Source organism: Nilaparvata lugens, chromosome 3 (genome assembly GCF_014356525.2).
Source record: "Nilaparvata lugens isolate BPH chromosome 3, ASM1435652v1, whole genome shotgun sequence".
Taxonomy (NCBI): Eukaryota; Metazoa; Arthropoda; class Insecta; order Hemiptera; family Delphacidae; genus Nilaparvata; species Nilaparvata lugens.
The window spans coordinates 74,183,032-74,199,819 of record NC_052506.1 but is presented as its reverse complement, the minus strand read 5'-3'; the positions used below and the strand labels follow the sequence as shown (position 1 = coordinate 74,199,819).

At 35.0% G+C, this 16,788-nt stretch overlaps 1 protein-coding gene across 1 annotated transcript in view; it reads right to left on the bottom strand.

Annotated features, from left to right (window-relative positions):
- The window catches only part of LOC120350572, a 301,175-nt gene that overhangs the window by 110,408 nt on the left and 173,979 nt on the right, over nucleotides 1-16,788 (bottom strand). Inside the window, exon 2 of the mRNA XM_039424536.1 lies at nucleotides 6,747-6,909. Within this exon, the coding sequence (XP_039280470.1) occupies nucleotides 6,747-6,838 (92 nt within the window). The 5' untranslated portion in view covers nucleotides 6,839-6,909. The remainder of the gene's footprint in view (nucleotides 1-6,746; nucleotides 6,910-16,788) is intronic.

Below are 16,788 nucleotides of genomic sequence, written 5' to 3'. Positions count from 1 at the left end.
AAATTATGAGGGAGAATGTGCGAAAGACTATTAAGTCTTTTTAAAATGCAAGAGTCTGTAGACTCTAAGATCATATTCGGATATTAATGTAAAACAGCTTATGAATTGAATCAATTATGCGAATTAATCAATTATTATCAATTAAGAGAATATTGAGACTATGACTATACAAACGATTCATATCCATCTATTATACAGTAGCTAATCGAATATTGTAGTTGTCATTTTTGACCGTAGCCAGTTGTGGCTGCTATAATATTGTGTTTCAGTCATTTTTGACCATGGTCTGCCTATTTCAAGAATAGTATAATATATCATTTATTGTGTGAGCCGTAGCACATTTAGATGTGAATGTATAATCAAGTTGCATCATTGTGGGAAAATAAGTTTCCCATGCACATGGAATACAACAAATTCTTGGATTTCTTATGTAATTACAATATTTGAATGAAATTGTATAGCACTCATCATTATCGTTTACCAATGGATCATAGTTACAGCTGATTTTGATGTGGACATTGTTATACTGTAGTTTCTTGACATTCCTAAAATTAGTTTTCGCAAGGAATATTCAAAATGTCATATTCTAATGGATTAACAGCTATCATTTAATCAATTGGGCTCCAAGTCGATTCTAACTTGGAGACTGCAAACTACCTGAGTCTCTTTTGTGATAAGCTAATCAGTAATCAATTCAGATACTCCCATGATAATAGCTACAACATTCACAGCTATTGAGATGAAACGCTCATAATAGGACAGACTTCCGCCAATGAACGATGAGCTTGCTTGACTTGATTGGAGATTGAAATTGAAACAATAACTGATTCTAAGCTAAGGAAAGGCTTGAAACTTTTTAGTTTTTATTGAAATATTGCTTAATTTACGAGATTACGATACAGTCTTTCAGTGGATCCGTAGTGATTCAGTGATAAAATATAATTCACAGTGTAGTTTCAATAACAATTTGTTTTCAAGCTCATCATTGATAATGAGAATGTGGAACTTGTTGGAAGTGTTAAGCTGGGTTTACACGCTCAAGCCATTTGCGCAAACTGGCTTGCGCAAGCCAAATTTGCGCAAACGAGAGAAATAAAATTCTTCTGTTCACACGCTCAGCTCAGTTTGTGCAATTTGGCTTGTGAATTTCACTGATACTAACCTAAAAACCAGCTAAACTGCTATCAGTAGCAGTTATCTATTGTAGCAGTAGCTATCCATATCAGTTTTGATCTATATCAGATTGTTATCCAATCCATATCACTCTACAGTCTCCCTGTCAGCTTCTTGGTCAAATGATCGCATTTTTTTGGCATGAGATTTAGCCTTGCGATCACTGTATTCTTTGGACTTAATTTGCCATAGACAAGGAAAAGATTTATAAAATTTTATGAAATCACTCAGGAAATCTTTTTAATTTTCCAAATTTATTAATCATTATGGGATACTAATATTATAGACACTATTAATATTATGAAACACTTGAGAACTAAACAATAATATTTAACATGATTATTTAACATGAAAACTTGAATAGGTGATAATAAATAAAAATCACGAGACAGTCAAACTAGAGGTTCAGTTGTAGTTAGGTTTCTCGTGCCCATGCGCGAAAACGTAGTTTTGGCCTGACAGTTTGCGCAAATGGCTTGAGCTGTGTTTAAACGCTCATTCCAATACTCCAACCGCAAGCCGATTTTCTGTCAGAACAGAATTCGCTCAAGCCAGATTTTTTGGCTTGCGCAAGCCTCAAGCCACCGTCCACACGCACAAATTCAACTGCGCAAACTGGCTTGCGCAAGCCAGTTTGCGCAAATGGCTTGAGCGTCTAAACCCGGCTTTAGGGGAATCGAATTGAATGAACTTATTGTGGAAGACTTGGTTAATTGCATACTCTTGTAATGTATATCAATAGGTCTGTTATTCAGTATTGTGGAGAAACTCACAGAGCTTTCTGATATAAAGCTATGAACAAGACGTAACTCAATATCCAATTTCAACAATCTCCTATCTTTTCAAATCAAAATGACAGCATTTTAAAGGTCAATATCAGCTTTAAACTTGACCTTAGAGAATACCACTTGTTTGGGAACATTTATGTCCGAAAACAATCAAATGTGGCACAATATGGTCATTCAGCAGAGTGAAGATACTTGGAGAGCCGTCAAATATACACTACCAATAGGAACACAATAAACACATTTTATGACAGTAATAATGGTTTCGTATTATAGCGGAATAAAAATCAGTTCAATTAACCTACGCATCGAAACAAGCTTTACAAACAGAATCGCGTGTGGGCTTGTTCAGAGTGCTGTCATAAAACTTTATACGTAAGATTTCGATTTTGGAGAAGCAATAAACTTGTTACAGATTTCACAGTGCAATTTAATCTATCACAGATGGCGCTACAAAGCACAGATTAGGCATATTCATAAAGAGGAGTGACTAGATGGGTGGGGACAATAAAATCGTTGGCGAGAAAGAAGCAAGAAAATAATGCGTAAGATGAGTAGGAGGAAAAAGCCCAGTGTTGGAGATTTCATTGAACATCGCATATTGAAGACCACCAGTCACGTATTGTTCAGTAACTTGAGAGTGGATGTATCCATGCAATTGAAGTTGTCTATGAAATTTCCGTTGGTATTGCTCAATAAATCAGAAGAAATATGTCAGTTGTCTTTGAAAAAGATTATTGACCAAGAATAAATTAATGCATTGTCACTTCTACAATGAAAGATTCCATTGCAAACTAGGTCCAGCTTGTCGTCATCATCAAAGTTTTTCTCTTATAATAATGCTTTGATAAAAATATATTGTAACATAAATTATATCTGTATATACAGATTTGGTGAAAAGTATGGAAACAGCTGAATATTTATTTTACGAGGGAAGTTTGATGAAAGGGCTGATTAGCGATCCTGTTTGGGTGAAGAAATACTTTTGTGTCGCATTAAAAGTAGTTTATCTATTCGAATAGGATCCCTGATCAGACGTTTTGAAAGAAATATTTAGCTGTTTCCATACTTTTCACGAACCCTGTATAATAATCATTTGAGCATTGATTTGTAGTTACATCTCGGTTTTACGGTTCACGATTGATTGGCCATGGAAATTATAAGTTATAATTGAGATAGATTCTTAAAAGAAGAAACATAGTTTTTATTTTCTAAGTTTCATAAAATTTCAACTGGAAGCTATCCTAGACTGGACTATTGAGAGATTGAAGAATTCCAAGAACCATAGACGAGAAGTAGACACGTCACCCTAATATTAAACGATTGGAATATAATAGCGCTTCCCAGTGTTTGATGAACGTAGGAATGTGGTGATCAGTGACAAATTCAGTAGCTGGTGCATTAAATAGGGCTCAGACTGATCGTCACCTAGGACTACGTGATGAAGAGCATAATATTGAGATTTTATCAGCTTAGCTGTAGAAAAAACGCATACCAATCAATGTTAACGAGCGAGAGAGAAACGAATTGATGCCAAACAAGGTCACCCCAACCTAGTATTCAAAATGAACCTCGCAGAAAGACCACAACTCTTTAGCATTGTCGCCCTTTGTAGTTATGTAATGATCCTCAAGTTACACAATCATTCATCATTTGAAAACAAAATCATTTGACACTGATGAATGTGTTATGATTGCTGCGAATCAGAAATCCACAAATTTTAGATCTGTTGACAACTAGTGAAGTGTTAAAATCCGAACATGGAAATAAACATGTAAACAGTTGGTAATAGCTATGGAACATGATTCAGATTCATATTCAAATCAGTATTGTACCACTGTTTGGTCTTGAGATTGAAATGTATGTAATCAGAACAGTCTCATAGTCTCATATATGAATGAATGGAATCGTCAAAAATTTATACTTTGACTGAATTATACGTAAATTTCCTGAGTTACATGAATAAACTAAAAGGCTCTTGTTACCTCTGAATTTTTGATAAACACTCCTTATACTCGATTGATTCTTTTCATATTATGCTAAATACAAGTAGGCCTAATAATGATTTCATTATTTTGTATTGTTTTCATTCATAACAAGCGAGGTTGGATGATTATTTTCCCTGAAATTAATACATTTTCAACTTTGAACTAGAAAGAAAGTAATCAGTTTTATCTCCAAATTATTATTATTGCCTTGGATGAATTGATCATAGTTTCATTTCTCAAATTCAAATACTTTTTGAAAAGGAATAAAGTTGATGGAAATAAAATGGAATAAGCATTCTTTTTCAGAAATCATCTTCTACTTTCTCTCACAAAACAATAAACTTCTTATAACTAAACAACTATTAAAACTTCTCTTGTGTTTTAGAGAAGTTTTTTTAATGGTTTTATCATTTTTAAGGGTCTATTAATTGTTCTGTGAGAAGAAGTAAAAGTTGATTTCTGAAAAAAGGTACTCATTCCATTTCATTCCTATCAATAATAAAGCAGCCCTTGGTATTCATAATTATTAGGAATCGAATTATTCACTCAATAATAATTTAATTAATCAATTCAATTCATCAAATAACTTTAATTATTTAATCGATTCTCTATTCAGTGTTATGTTATGGATGTGTTCAGATCCATATTTTAATTTTCCACCTTTTAATTCATTTTTTCTTATTTTTAACAATCATTCGAAAACCTTCAAATAAAGATTGTACAACAACATATATATATATATATATATATATATATATATATAATTCGAATTTAAAAATAGAATTGTACATCCTACTAGCTTCTTGTTTTACTTGTAACCCAACTGCCAACTCAATTCGAATCCGTATTACCTCCATACAGATGCTACACCAATTTCTCACTGAAACAATTTTCTGCTGTATTACCTAGAGTGATATTGGCTCGTACGTTCGTACGTGTATGTGCTGTGTCTTCCGATCATCATTCAAAGAGCATTTGACAGAGAGGGTCGATGCTGATGCTGATGCTGATGGTGATGCTGCTGATGCTTGAGCTTGCAAGTAAAGCACCACGCAGGTGTGGCCCGTGGCCCTCCTGCCTCCAAGCACATCTGCCTCTGCCGACACATATACGGTTTTCAAATAGTATATATAATATGGCATATACATATACGGTAAGCCACCGTTTGTAGGGCTACACTTGAAGGAGCCAGAAACTGACTGAAGAGAGAAGGTGGCGCATAAAACTCCCCCAAATTCATCTCAGTCGCTGCCTTCTCTACATCAGCTTCAGCTGTCAGCTTGCTAACACCGCCACACCCGTCCATCAGTGAAGGCTAGACGTCTTCCTTCCAATATGCAAGCTATTCTTAGCTTGGTACACGTCAGACAAATTCCATATTAGTATAATAAATAACCTATATAGAATCTGATCTAATAGAATAATCTATGTGACGGAAATTGATGTTTTGTTTGTTATTCAGACATCAGTTTCCGCAGATCATAGCATATATTTTACCTTGAGATTGTATCCTATTTGGCGCTATGAAAACTTCAGCAGTCATCATGTTGGTATAGTTTGTTAATGGACTCTATCATGCGAGTGCAGTGTTTGAAATAGTATTTAATCATTGGATTCTATCCAATTCTTACAATCATTCACTTTACATTGAAAACAGAAAATTCTCTCTTATACTTCTTTGATTCCGTACAACTATGCACTTCAAAAACTTTATTTGAGTTTTTGATCGAAAAACTCATGACTCGTAAGCATTGTAGAGAGTAGTTTTGGAATCCAACTCTGCGATGAATCCATCAAATCCTAGCAAAATAATTGAGATTCTGTTATAGAGCAGCTATCAGAGATAGCTATATTAAATAATGATCATATCGAATGACCTGGCTGGCTCAGGTCTGGTGTCAGAGTTTTCAGGTCTTGGCTGTTCAATTTCAGGGCCTCTGACATGACCTAACGACTGCTTTTCAGGCAGCCGGGACCGACGGCTCAACCATGATAATTTTCGTTGAAAGAATGCAACTAGAAGAAGAAGGGGGAGAAGAAGAATATAAGTAATACTGTTATTAATCTGAAGGTTGAACTAAGATACTCCTGTTTATACAAACTTTTAGAGAACTAAGCCATGCACTGTTTATACTAGAGATGCAAGTAGTACATGTCCAGAGTATAGGCAGTTTGAAGTGGGTTGTTGATGATTCAACCAAGCTTGAAAAACATTAACGACTTTGAAAAATAATTTGGGTTCAGGAAGTGATCTCAAGTCCATACTGCTTAGATAATTTTCAATACGAACATTAGGAACAGTATGTCTAATGCTAATGCTTCAGCAAAGTTCGCATACAGAATCCTGTCTTTTGATAAAGAGCCTGAAATTCTCCATACATAATTTGAGAGTGAATTCTGAATTTATATAAATGATTCCTTTTCAATTCCTCAAAATAAACCTGTTCGCCTTTGTAAAAATTTCCGACAGGTTTATTACTAGAGGGTGATGAACTCTGTGCAAATGTTTCAGGGGAGGCATTTACACCACGAAACAATATCTGCCTTACATTATTTTCTGTCGCGAAGAATGTGCGCATATTTTTCAACAGGACTGCTACAATGTATGAGTGGCTGGTTTATTTGCGTACACCTGAGCCCCAACAGGGATGGATGGGGTTTTCAGGTTTGACGATTGAAATAGATTAGCATAACTCGTTGCTTCTTGCAATAGCAGGTTTGCACCTTGCTAAGGAAGCAGTACTTGTTGGGGATGTGATGCATGAATGAAGGAGCCCTTCGTTCCAAAGCAGGAGCTCACCTTGAACAAGAAGAGATGGCAGAAAAAACGCCAGCTCTCTTTGGGGTGGTGGCATCTGCGTATCCGTTCCTCATTGTCATCGTCATCATCATTCCAGTATGGAGCTGTTTTTGAGTTGTGAGATGAGCTTGAGCAACTGGCACGATCTGTATCGTGTCGTAACCTGTTCAAAATAAAACGGCAGGTGAGCATTTTACAGGGTTTTATGGATAGCTCACATAAACGCATTGAATATGAATAAAAGCTATGGTAAAATGAAAATTCATGGTACATTTCTCTCGGTTCTAAACATAACCTCTTTCGCTGGCTACTGGAATGATTGTGAATCATTTTATCTCATGGTTGAGACTTGCCATTCCATGACTCACTTTGCATGCAATTCGAGTTGTAATATGGTTGTGTAAACCACCTCGCACAAATCAAATTTTACACCATTCTGAAGCGTCTGGAAATTCGATATGGATTTCCACCCACATTGAGGAATGCATCTATACATGAGTTGGCTATGTGTTATGTATAGTGAATGGCATGCGACTAAAAATATTAATATAAAGCCTAGTCCTAGTCAATCATTCTTTTTTTTTTTTTTAATTGAAAATCGAGGAACAGCAGACACATGGATGTACCTCCAATCGCGATAAACTTGGCCAAAATGAAGAGAAATTAATAGCTTTTACGAAAAAATGTCAGTACAGTAGCCTATACTAGAAGAATATTTTTTATTTTCATTATTATCGATATATAGGCTTTGTCTTAGGCATTATCATATGGGCTTGTTTATTCGTTCATGAGATGACGTTTAAGATTATGAATGACTATTAGGGCCGTTTGCACAGTCAAAGCTTAAACTGAATTCAATCAGCTGGTAGCTTAAACTAAAAATGAACCACATTATAATGAACGAGACTTGATATGGATTTAATCCAGTTTAAGATGAAATTTAGTTTAAACTGATACTGTGCAAACGGCCCTTAGAAGAATATATAATATCTCGAATTTCCACTGTAGAAATTTCATTCTTGTTCACGTGAATTGATTCCTCCGTCTATATTCAAATTTCCTTAATGCAAATATTTTTCTTCTGAGAAAGGATTTTCAAATCAATATTAACACACTGCTTGTTGTTGATGCAGAAGATGATGCAAATTGGAGCTGCAAACTCACAAGTAACAAAATACAAGAGTAATGAATCATGCCTTTGCAATATAATGGGAATGCAACAGATGAAACCTTTTGAAAGCAATGGTTGTGCGGTAGGCCGACTGTCTCTAGCTGACTTATTAATATTAGTCTGCTCTCTATTCACTCTGTGGCTGTGCACCGGCTCTATTGCTTACAACTTATACAATTTATCTTTCTTTACAACTATTTATGATTATTGCTAATATGTTCAACAATCTCCATCGGCAATTGGTTCAGCAAGTATGCAGAATGCATTCACTATAACATGATACTTTGACTCACACATGAACGAACGAGAAGCAACAGTGGAAATTAGAAGTGAATAATTGGAAAAAATGTCACATTTAATAGGTTTACGATAATAAACCGTATTCTTAAAATATTCTTATTCTTCCCCATCCAATTTCCAAAAGTATTTGAGTTTATTCCATTTCATCACATGAATGAAAGTATTGAAACTGCCCAGTAATTTAGTTATGAAGCGGGATAATTGTGAGGTAATAGTGCGGGACTTGGAGTCAAACTTCAGCATTGTATGATTTCAAGCCCATGGATCTCAGAAGACCCTGCTGTCCAAGTCAAAATTCGATACTGAAGAATAATAGCTGCATACAAATCAATATGCTTTATAAGCAAAAAAGTTTCATACTTTGTATGAATTTCGAGTGAATAAATCTGATTTGAGTTTATAAGCATTATAATAATAAAATGTCTCATTCATGAAATAAGAGTTTAGAGTGATAACATCGTAGCTATGGAAAGTAACATGCTAGATGGTAAAGAAAGTTGTTGTAGTGAGGAGAGGAGGTAGTGAAGATACTGTCGCTGGTCAACATTAGTGAGGTTATGTAAGGTGCCGTGAGCTTCGATTATTGCATGATAGATTGTGTCGTCGGGCAGTGACAAATCATCACAGTACACGCATGCGAAACGATCCACCATCGGTAAATCACAGTCCAATGATCTATTCTCAGGGAAAGTCTTCTGGCACTCAAAGTCCGTTGACCAGAGGTTCAAACAACTGTTGCTCAATGTACGGAATGGGAGGCAATCTATCTAACTAGCAATGATGAACAACTTTCCAAGGGTTCAAAATACGGACGATTGTGGAAAGAGTTGAAAGAGCTGCTGAACCATGATAGTGCAAATATCACTTTTCACGTGTTATTGGATGTGAACGGAGTTGAGGGCAATTACTGACTTGAATAGTAATAAACTGAATCGAACAGTTTAAATTAATTAATGTAAAAAATTAATATCACCCGAGATGTAAATTTTGGATGACTTTTACGTATTATCCACGTTAACGGAGCATCGTTATAATATACGATTCAAATGGGTGATTGATATCATTAATTCATACATCAACAATCTAATTCTTTTTCCTTCAAGGCTACTTTTGAATATAATATATATTTGAAAATGGCATTAGTAGCCGAAACATGTCGTGATAAATAATTTAAAAAGGGTAATCATATTTATATTTTTATTTATATCAACAATCTAGTATAACAATAAAAATGTATAACAAAATTGTGCCAGCCAGGTTAGCCGAGACGACTCTTCAGTCTGCTCTTTCTGGTCGTGGGTTCGAATCCCGCTGGTAGGAATTGACGTTTGATCAGCTCATCAATTCATCCACGCACTTTCAATCCATTCGGGCATCATACACAAAAATAAATTAGAATAATATTTATCTAGAATCAATTTCCCTATGTAGCTCGCGAGCTTTCAACTTCTTCCGGTTCGATATTATTTGCAATTTAAGATTGACGACAATGTATCCATCATCTAAGATCGAATATGATTCTCCCATACGATTAGTTAGTTGGAGGCTATACGAGTATTGATGATTTTTTATTCAAGAACAGTTTAGTAACTAGAACATGAAAACTAGAACTAGAATTGTTAAATTTGGTGTTTAACAATGATTATTTAACTATGTTTCCCAGGCGAAATTATAACATATCAGTCAACCGGCCTATCTAATTTGATAGATTGATCAATAAATATGATTCACCAAATCTATAATAGAATGAGGAATACGTTGGTTTTCTCCCATACAGGAGAAAAAATGATAGAACAAAGTCCCAGAAGCGAAATAAAATTTTGTTTTTTCAAATAAATTGAAAAAGAATCTCCTCTTTGATAATGAAATTCAACTTTCTTCCCTTATATTATCAGCACTTGTTGGAAATAGAATGTTTCCCAATGGATTTCAAATGTTACGTGTATTACGATGCAAGAAACTCAACAGGTCACACCAATAAAAATCGCCTAGAATTCAGTGTTGCTCATGATATAATCGCCCACACAGGTCGGTTGCTATTGCTTCATTTGAATCAATAATGCAAGATGGTTAATTAGCATTAGGATCTAGCATGCACTCTGATCGAATTCATTATTGGTCGAGCTGTTCTCAGCGCTCATATCTACAATATATCCAATATATAAATATAATTTATTCAATAGCATGTTGCAGCGACCATCTGAATACATTACAACTATTCATTTATACTTGTCGACGGTACAACTACATTCCATCGAGAGTAAATGTTGAAGTCATTAGTTATCTACCCTTCGCTTCCTTTTACAGGTGATTCCCTTTTGTTTCCGAAGCAGGCGAATGATAAGAAAAGTGATACAAATGAATGAATAGAAATAGAAAGATCACAAACACTGATGTAAAGAGTGTATCGTATGAGGAATAGAGATTTCTTCTAATTTAAATGGCTCCATGGGAACAGTGAATATTCCAAAGATATTTGAAAGAAATGCATGTATTAGCTAACTTGTAAATGTGTGAATACACTCAAATATTCTCTTCATTTTTTTTAATCACTTGGCTTATTATTTATCATATTTTCCTTGTTCGTCAACTTTAATCAACTTTTTATTAACTCACTTCACCCTAACTCACCTCACCGCTATTTCAATACGTACGATATTTTTTGTGAAATCTATAACATAATTATCGAGTGCCACTCTAATCTACTTCTGGAGAAAATTCAACATACAACTAGAATTAAAATAGAGAACTATTTAGTAAAATTAGAGCAAGAGTAATAGAGAAATCTTGGGTTTCTTTGTTCAATATTTCAATGCGTACGATATTTTTTGTGAAATCTAGAACATAATTATCGAGTGCCACTCTAATCTACTTCTGGAGAAAATTCAACATACAACTAGAATTAAAATAGAGAACTATTTAGTAAAATTAGAGCAAGAGTAATAGAGAAATCTTGGGTTTCTTTGTTCAATATTCGAAAATATTGTCTTGAATCTTTTGTTGTCGTATGCTAGAGAAAAAATCCAGCTCCTTGAAAAAATATGGGAATTCCAGAGAAGAAATGAATAGACCAATAATTCTAAAACCACTCCTTTATTATTTTGTTGCTGGATGTATGATGATGTAGCATGCTACAACATTGATGTTATTTCGCATTATAATTTCGTACATTGCTCAAACGAAAGATTATCTCAATAATTATCGAAAAATCTGAGTATAAAAATAAAAATTGTCCTGAATTTTTTGTCGTCGTATGCTGGAGAAAAAATCCAGCTTCTTGGAAAAATATGGGAATTCCAGAGGAGTAATGAATAGGCTCATCATTCTAAAACCTCTCCTTTATTTGTTACTGGACGTATTGTGATATAACATGTTACAACATTGTTGTTATTTCGCATTATAATTTCGTACATTTCCCACATTGTTCAAACGAAAGATTTTCTCAATAATTGTCAAAAAATCTGAGTATATTAGATTACACCGTGAATACTACTATCCTCTCAATTACTTTGTCCGATCTCTGGTTCTGTTTCGATTTGAAATTTGAATTAGAAGTGAGGCACCTGTGCTGTTGAATATATTCAGCGAAGTATGCTCATTTGGAATGTAGACTTGGCTGCTGCGTGTGTGTGAGTGCGCTTGGATCGTGCTGAGGATGGTCCGCAAGGGTGATGATGGGGAAGGGGTGGAGGGTGTACAGCGTGTCTCGGTAATTACCCGTTAATGGCCGTTGCTCGGTTTTCGCGGCGGTGGATGCATGAGCGTCGTGACTCCAGCCTAACTGTTCTTTTTCACGAAGAAAAATATTTCAGCTCCCGGTCGGACAGCGTATTTATGGACCATCAACGGCGGCAGTCAGAAGTCGGCACTGACCCCAGCCGCTTATACAAACAATTATTGCCCAACAAATTAATTACAACGTGAATAATTTGTGCAGCGAGCCGCGCTGAATCATCAACCGCTGCTGTACTGCGCCTGCGCCCTACTCTCTGTTCTCTGCTTCATCCACCGACCTCTTCCTACTTTCTTTTCACTTGATCGATTCCGCCATGTCAACTGTCATCATAAAAATCAACAACCCCAATCTGGTTCGATATATCGACTGAATCTATCGACAAATACGATCGTCTAATTGCTTTGAGCACGCGCATGCTGGTGACTGGTGACTGGTTACTAACTTCCGATGTATTCTGCTGCATTCATGCACGGTGAACTTGCGCTCAATACATGTAGATCATGCATGACTACGTTCAAAGGATTGTTCCTTTCTTGACTCATAAATGTAACTACGGTAGTTATTATTCCACTAACTAGTTACAGTACTCATTACTATCAACTACGAATAGTATAAGTATGTATTGACTCACTAAGACCATGGATTCAATACTCATACATGTAACTAGAGCTCTTATACGTTCAAGTACGTGCTTATTGAATCGATTGTAGACGATGTACTTATCCAGAACATGGTCGATCAGTATTGGCATACCAAGTAGAAGTAGTTCGTTGTTTAATGTCTAATATATCAATAATTCGTCTCAAACTTTAATTATTCATCTTTGAGATAATAAGGAAACAGTGGATAAAATAAAATTGTTTGAAAATTATGATAAAGTATGAATGAAGTTAATTTGAGTTCACTCGTCACTTGATGTCTCAACACGATAACTTTATCACTTTTGAACAACTAAATCACGACATAGTTCGTAATGGAAACAAACATTGAAGAACTTTATAATGTTGCAAACATTGTCTGTCTCATTGTTTTATTTTTTTGTTGTATTTTTCTCTCGAAAATTCATATTGGATGGGGATTCGATTTATTGTTCAGTATAGATAAGGTATATGGAGTGAAAATACTTCTCCATTTGAAAAATTGTACTTCAAACTCATCAAACTATTGATTGGTAGAGAGGACTAAACAGTTCTGATTCCGCCAAACAAAGAATATTTTCATTTCATTCTTGTGACCAAAGTGTGTAAGCAAACATTCGATTCACATTCCACATTCCTTATAGATTATCATTTATACGTTTCGACCTACAAGTAATAGTCGATTTTTCATTTACCTTGTGAAAGGTTATACTGTATTATGAATGACCTACTCATTTATTTGTACAAACAATGGTAGTATGAAGAGTCCATTGCCACAAGACACTCATAATTGGTCATCCTATTATTGTCATCCAATTATTTTGATCATCCAATGATTGAAATGAAGAATAGACCAATGTATAGTACAGTAGAGGAAGATGAGGTCATAAGATCTAAAATAGTGAGTTGGTAAGTTATACTACATAATTTGGATTTGGAATGCTATTAGCGTCTAAATTGGAAGATAGATCACTCTTCAACCTGTCTAGCAGCAACTGATCTCCTGCAGCTAGAACGCATACACAACTGGTTAACCAGTTTTTTGTGTTCTGGATCATTTCTATTCTAGGACTTCAATGATAAACTATGATACTACATTTGTATGGCCTAAGGTTCTCATCCTTCATGATTTCCTAATGTTAATGATAGTCCCTAATTCAAGCGCATTTATTGGAAGTTTGAATCTTACATGACGTATGACACAGGATGGAATGGAAATACGTAGTAGCTGTTGTAGTACATTGTAGGTAATATTATAGTTGTATTATAGAATAAACAATCTGAATAGGTTATCTCTGGTTGTAGGTATGGGAATAACGTTAATTAGACTATTTGATACAAAAGAAATAGAAGAAGTTTTTGGCAAAAGCCTCTTTTTTATCTTCTGATTATTGCATTTGTTTTCTTCAACCAATAAATAAATAAATGAACGTTAAGCTCTGTCTAATATTACTCATACTGATAGTAGAGAGTTTTCATATCTATTAATAGACCCATGAGGGAAATTTCCATTCATAAATAATAGACTATTGATAATCATTAAGAATAATGCTTGTATGATCCTCACAACTCCACGCTTCAACTGACGAACGTCATTGGAAATTAATTGTACTATGTGCATCACACACGATTGGTAAGGAGTTTGAGCAAAAATTCCTCCATTTAGGCCTAGCCTATATGTTATTGAGACTCTCACAATTTGATCTCCTTATCACTGCTATACTGAATTCAGAATTGAAAATAGTAATCTCTCGCAATTCCTTGAACTCACTTAGACAATCTTCTCTTATACGTGTGAGTCTAAAAAAATGAATAAATTATTGAGATTAAAAATATTGAAATCAACCCTCGAATAACGTTTTTGAGTCGTAAGGTTTCGAGTGAACCTTATCAATATCGGGGGACCGAGCTTTGCTCTGGAGTGTAAAAGCATAGAAAATTTGTAACCAAAGATTGAATTTATAGTTTTTATTTATTTATTTTCATTTTCTCAGTTGTTCAATTATTTTTACAGTTATACGAGGAGGCACAACGAAACTGTCCCTTTTTAAGGCTGTGCAAAGGCTAAAAATAAACTTTCTACTCTTGATAGCTTTCGAAGTTTTTCGATTTGTATATCATCAAGCTATGAAAATGGAAAAGTTTTTCCAGGAAAACATTTTAACATTTTTTTTCTGATCATTACTTTATGATCGTTATGAAAGATAGTTAATTAATTTACTAAAAATAACCAAAAATAACTCTCAGTTGAGTTATTTTTGGTAAATTGAACTTTTTCAAAAATTTATATTTTCAGAAAATTTTTGTTTTACTAGACCAACAATACCATGAAGAATCTATCCTCTAAATCTCATGGATTTATATATTACCGAATTTGAAATGTTCTGTCCCAAAAATTCAAACTTCAGGCGCTCTTATCTCGAAAAGTAAGAATCGAAAAAAAAATGTTTTCCTGAGAAAACTGTTTCATTTTGATAGCTTGATGATATACAAATCGAAAAACATTGAAAACTATCACGTGTAGAAAGTTTATTTTTAGCCTTTGCACAGCCTTAAATTTATACTACAGTCTAAAACAAAATCTAGGTTAAGCTACTATCACTCATCAAATTTACAATTTATTCACATTTCAAAAATAAACACATCATTTATTACAAATAGATATACTACGAATTCGATTTAGAATGATATACTAAGTTTGCTACAATATTTGTTATTATACTATGTACTATTCCACACTAACAGCATCTAGTTACATTTTTGGACTTTCTGGGGCCTGTTTCATAGAAATTTAGAAGTCCTGTAATACAGGAACAGCTGATTTTATCGGCTACATTGAGCATGTGATTGGAATGGTGATTCTCCTGTATTACAGGACTTGTAACTTCTATGAAACAGGCCCCTGAAGTAAACATGTTTTCTAAAAAAAGAGAAATAAAGGAAAATAAGTTTCTCTTGCTGAATTTGCCTTCTCGTGAGATCAGCTGGATGATCCAACACATGCACTCGTTCACTCTCTTCCATTACGGTATCGGCAGACGACAAAATTTCCAGCTGTTTTTCCAAGGACGTATTTATCCTTTTAATGTCCTTCAGCGAGTTATCCCAGGGTTGAGACCTAGTGCAATCGGATCTTCATATTATCATAAACCTACTTTGTTCCAAATTTTGTGAGAATCGTTAGAGCCGTTTTCGAGATCCGGTCACATATATATATTATTAAGTAAACATAAAAACATCTAAACATCTAAACAGAAATTGCTCGTTTAATAGTATGGGATTGAGTCAATTGTAAGGGTTCGATTCAATGATTTTCTATCAAACGAAATATTCAAAGCTTTTTTGACATGAAATTAGTGAACCAACTCAATCTATAGGACTTGGTTGAGTCATACAGTTTCATGAACATTATCGAATGTAATATAACAGATAGAAGAATTAGCAATAGTACTCGCATTGTCTTTGGTAATAGTGGATACAATATTGGTGGCTTTGGGCCAAGTAAGTAGTAGTCCTAGACCTACGAGTGGAATTGATCGGTAATTACACGCTTATAATCAATTGTTTGCTAATAAAGTTGTCCGTAATCAGAGCAGACGTCAGGTTCCATAGCTCGGTGCTCAGTGGCCAAGTACTAGGCCATGAATGTGGAGGGAAGGTATTGTTTTGATTTTGTAATAGGTAGGGCGGCGTAGGAGCATTTGTGAAACATTTATATCTGTGGATTAGTGCAGAATGTATTTATTTGCGCGCTCCGGTAAGTCGCCGTCCGGTGCTATTGAAACCCCAGGGACAGGGACAGGTCACGAGGGCCACCGAACACTGCCACACTCGCCATTTATTTAAATCGGCTTCACGATCAGATATCGCCTTCCGTTTACTGATTGTCTCTCTCGGCCGGTATGTACACCTAATGCTACCACAATACAGCTATAATTACAGTCGACTGCCACCGCCTGCGCCACCGTATTGCCTCAGTGGACCATTGTCTCACCCCGCAAATTCAACAGTTCAATATTCAACTAGGAATGCAAACAACTCAGCCCGACTTCAGTTTAATAGGAGAAAATTACCTGCATTACATAAGATATCTCATCAATTCCGCATAGTGGAAGTAAAAGTGCGATTCCACACTACAAGCTCTACGATTCGAATTACAATTTCTATCAGTAGAGAGCTTCCAATGTTACTTGCAAC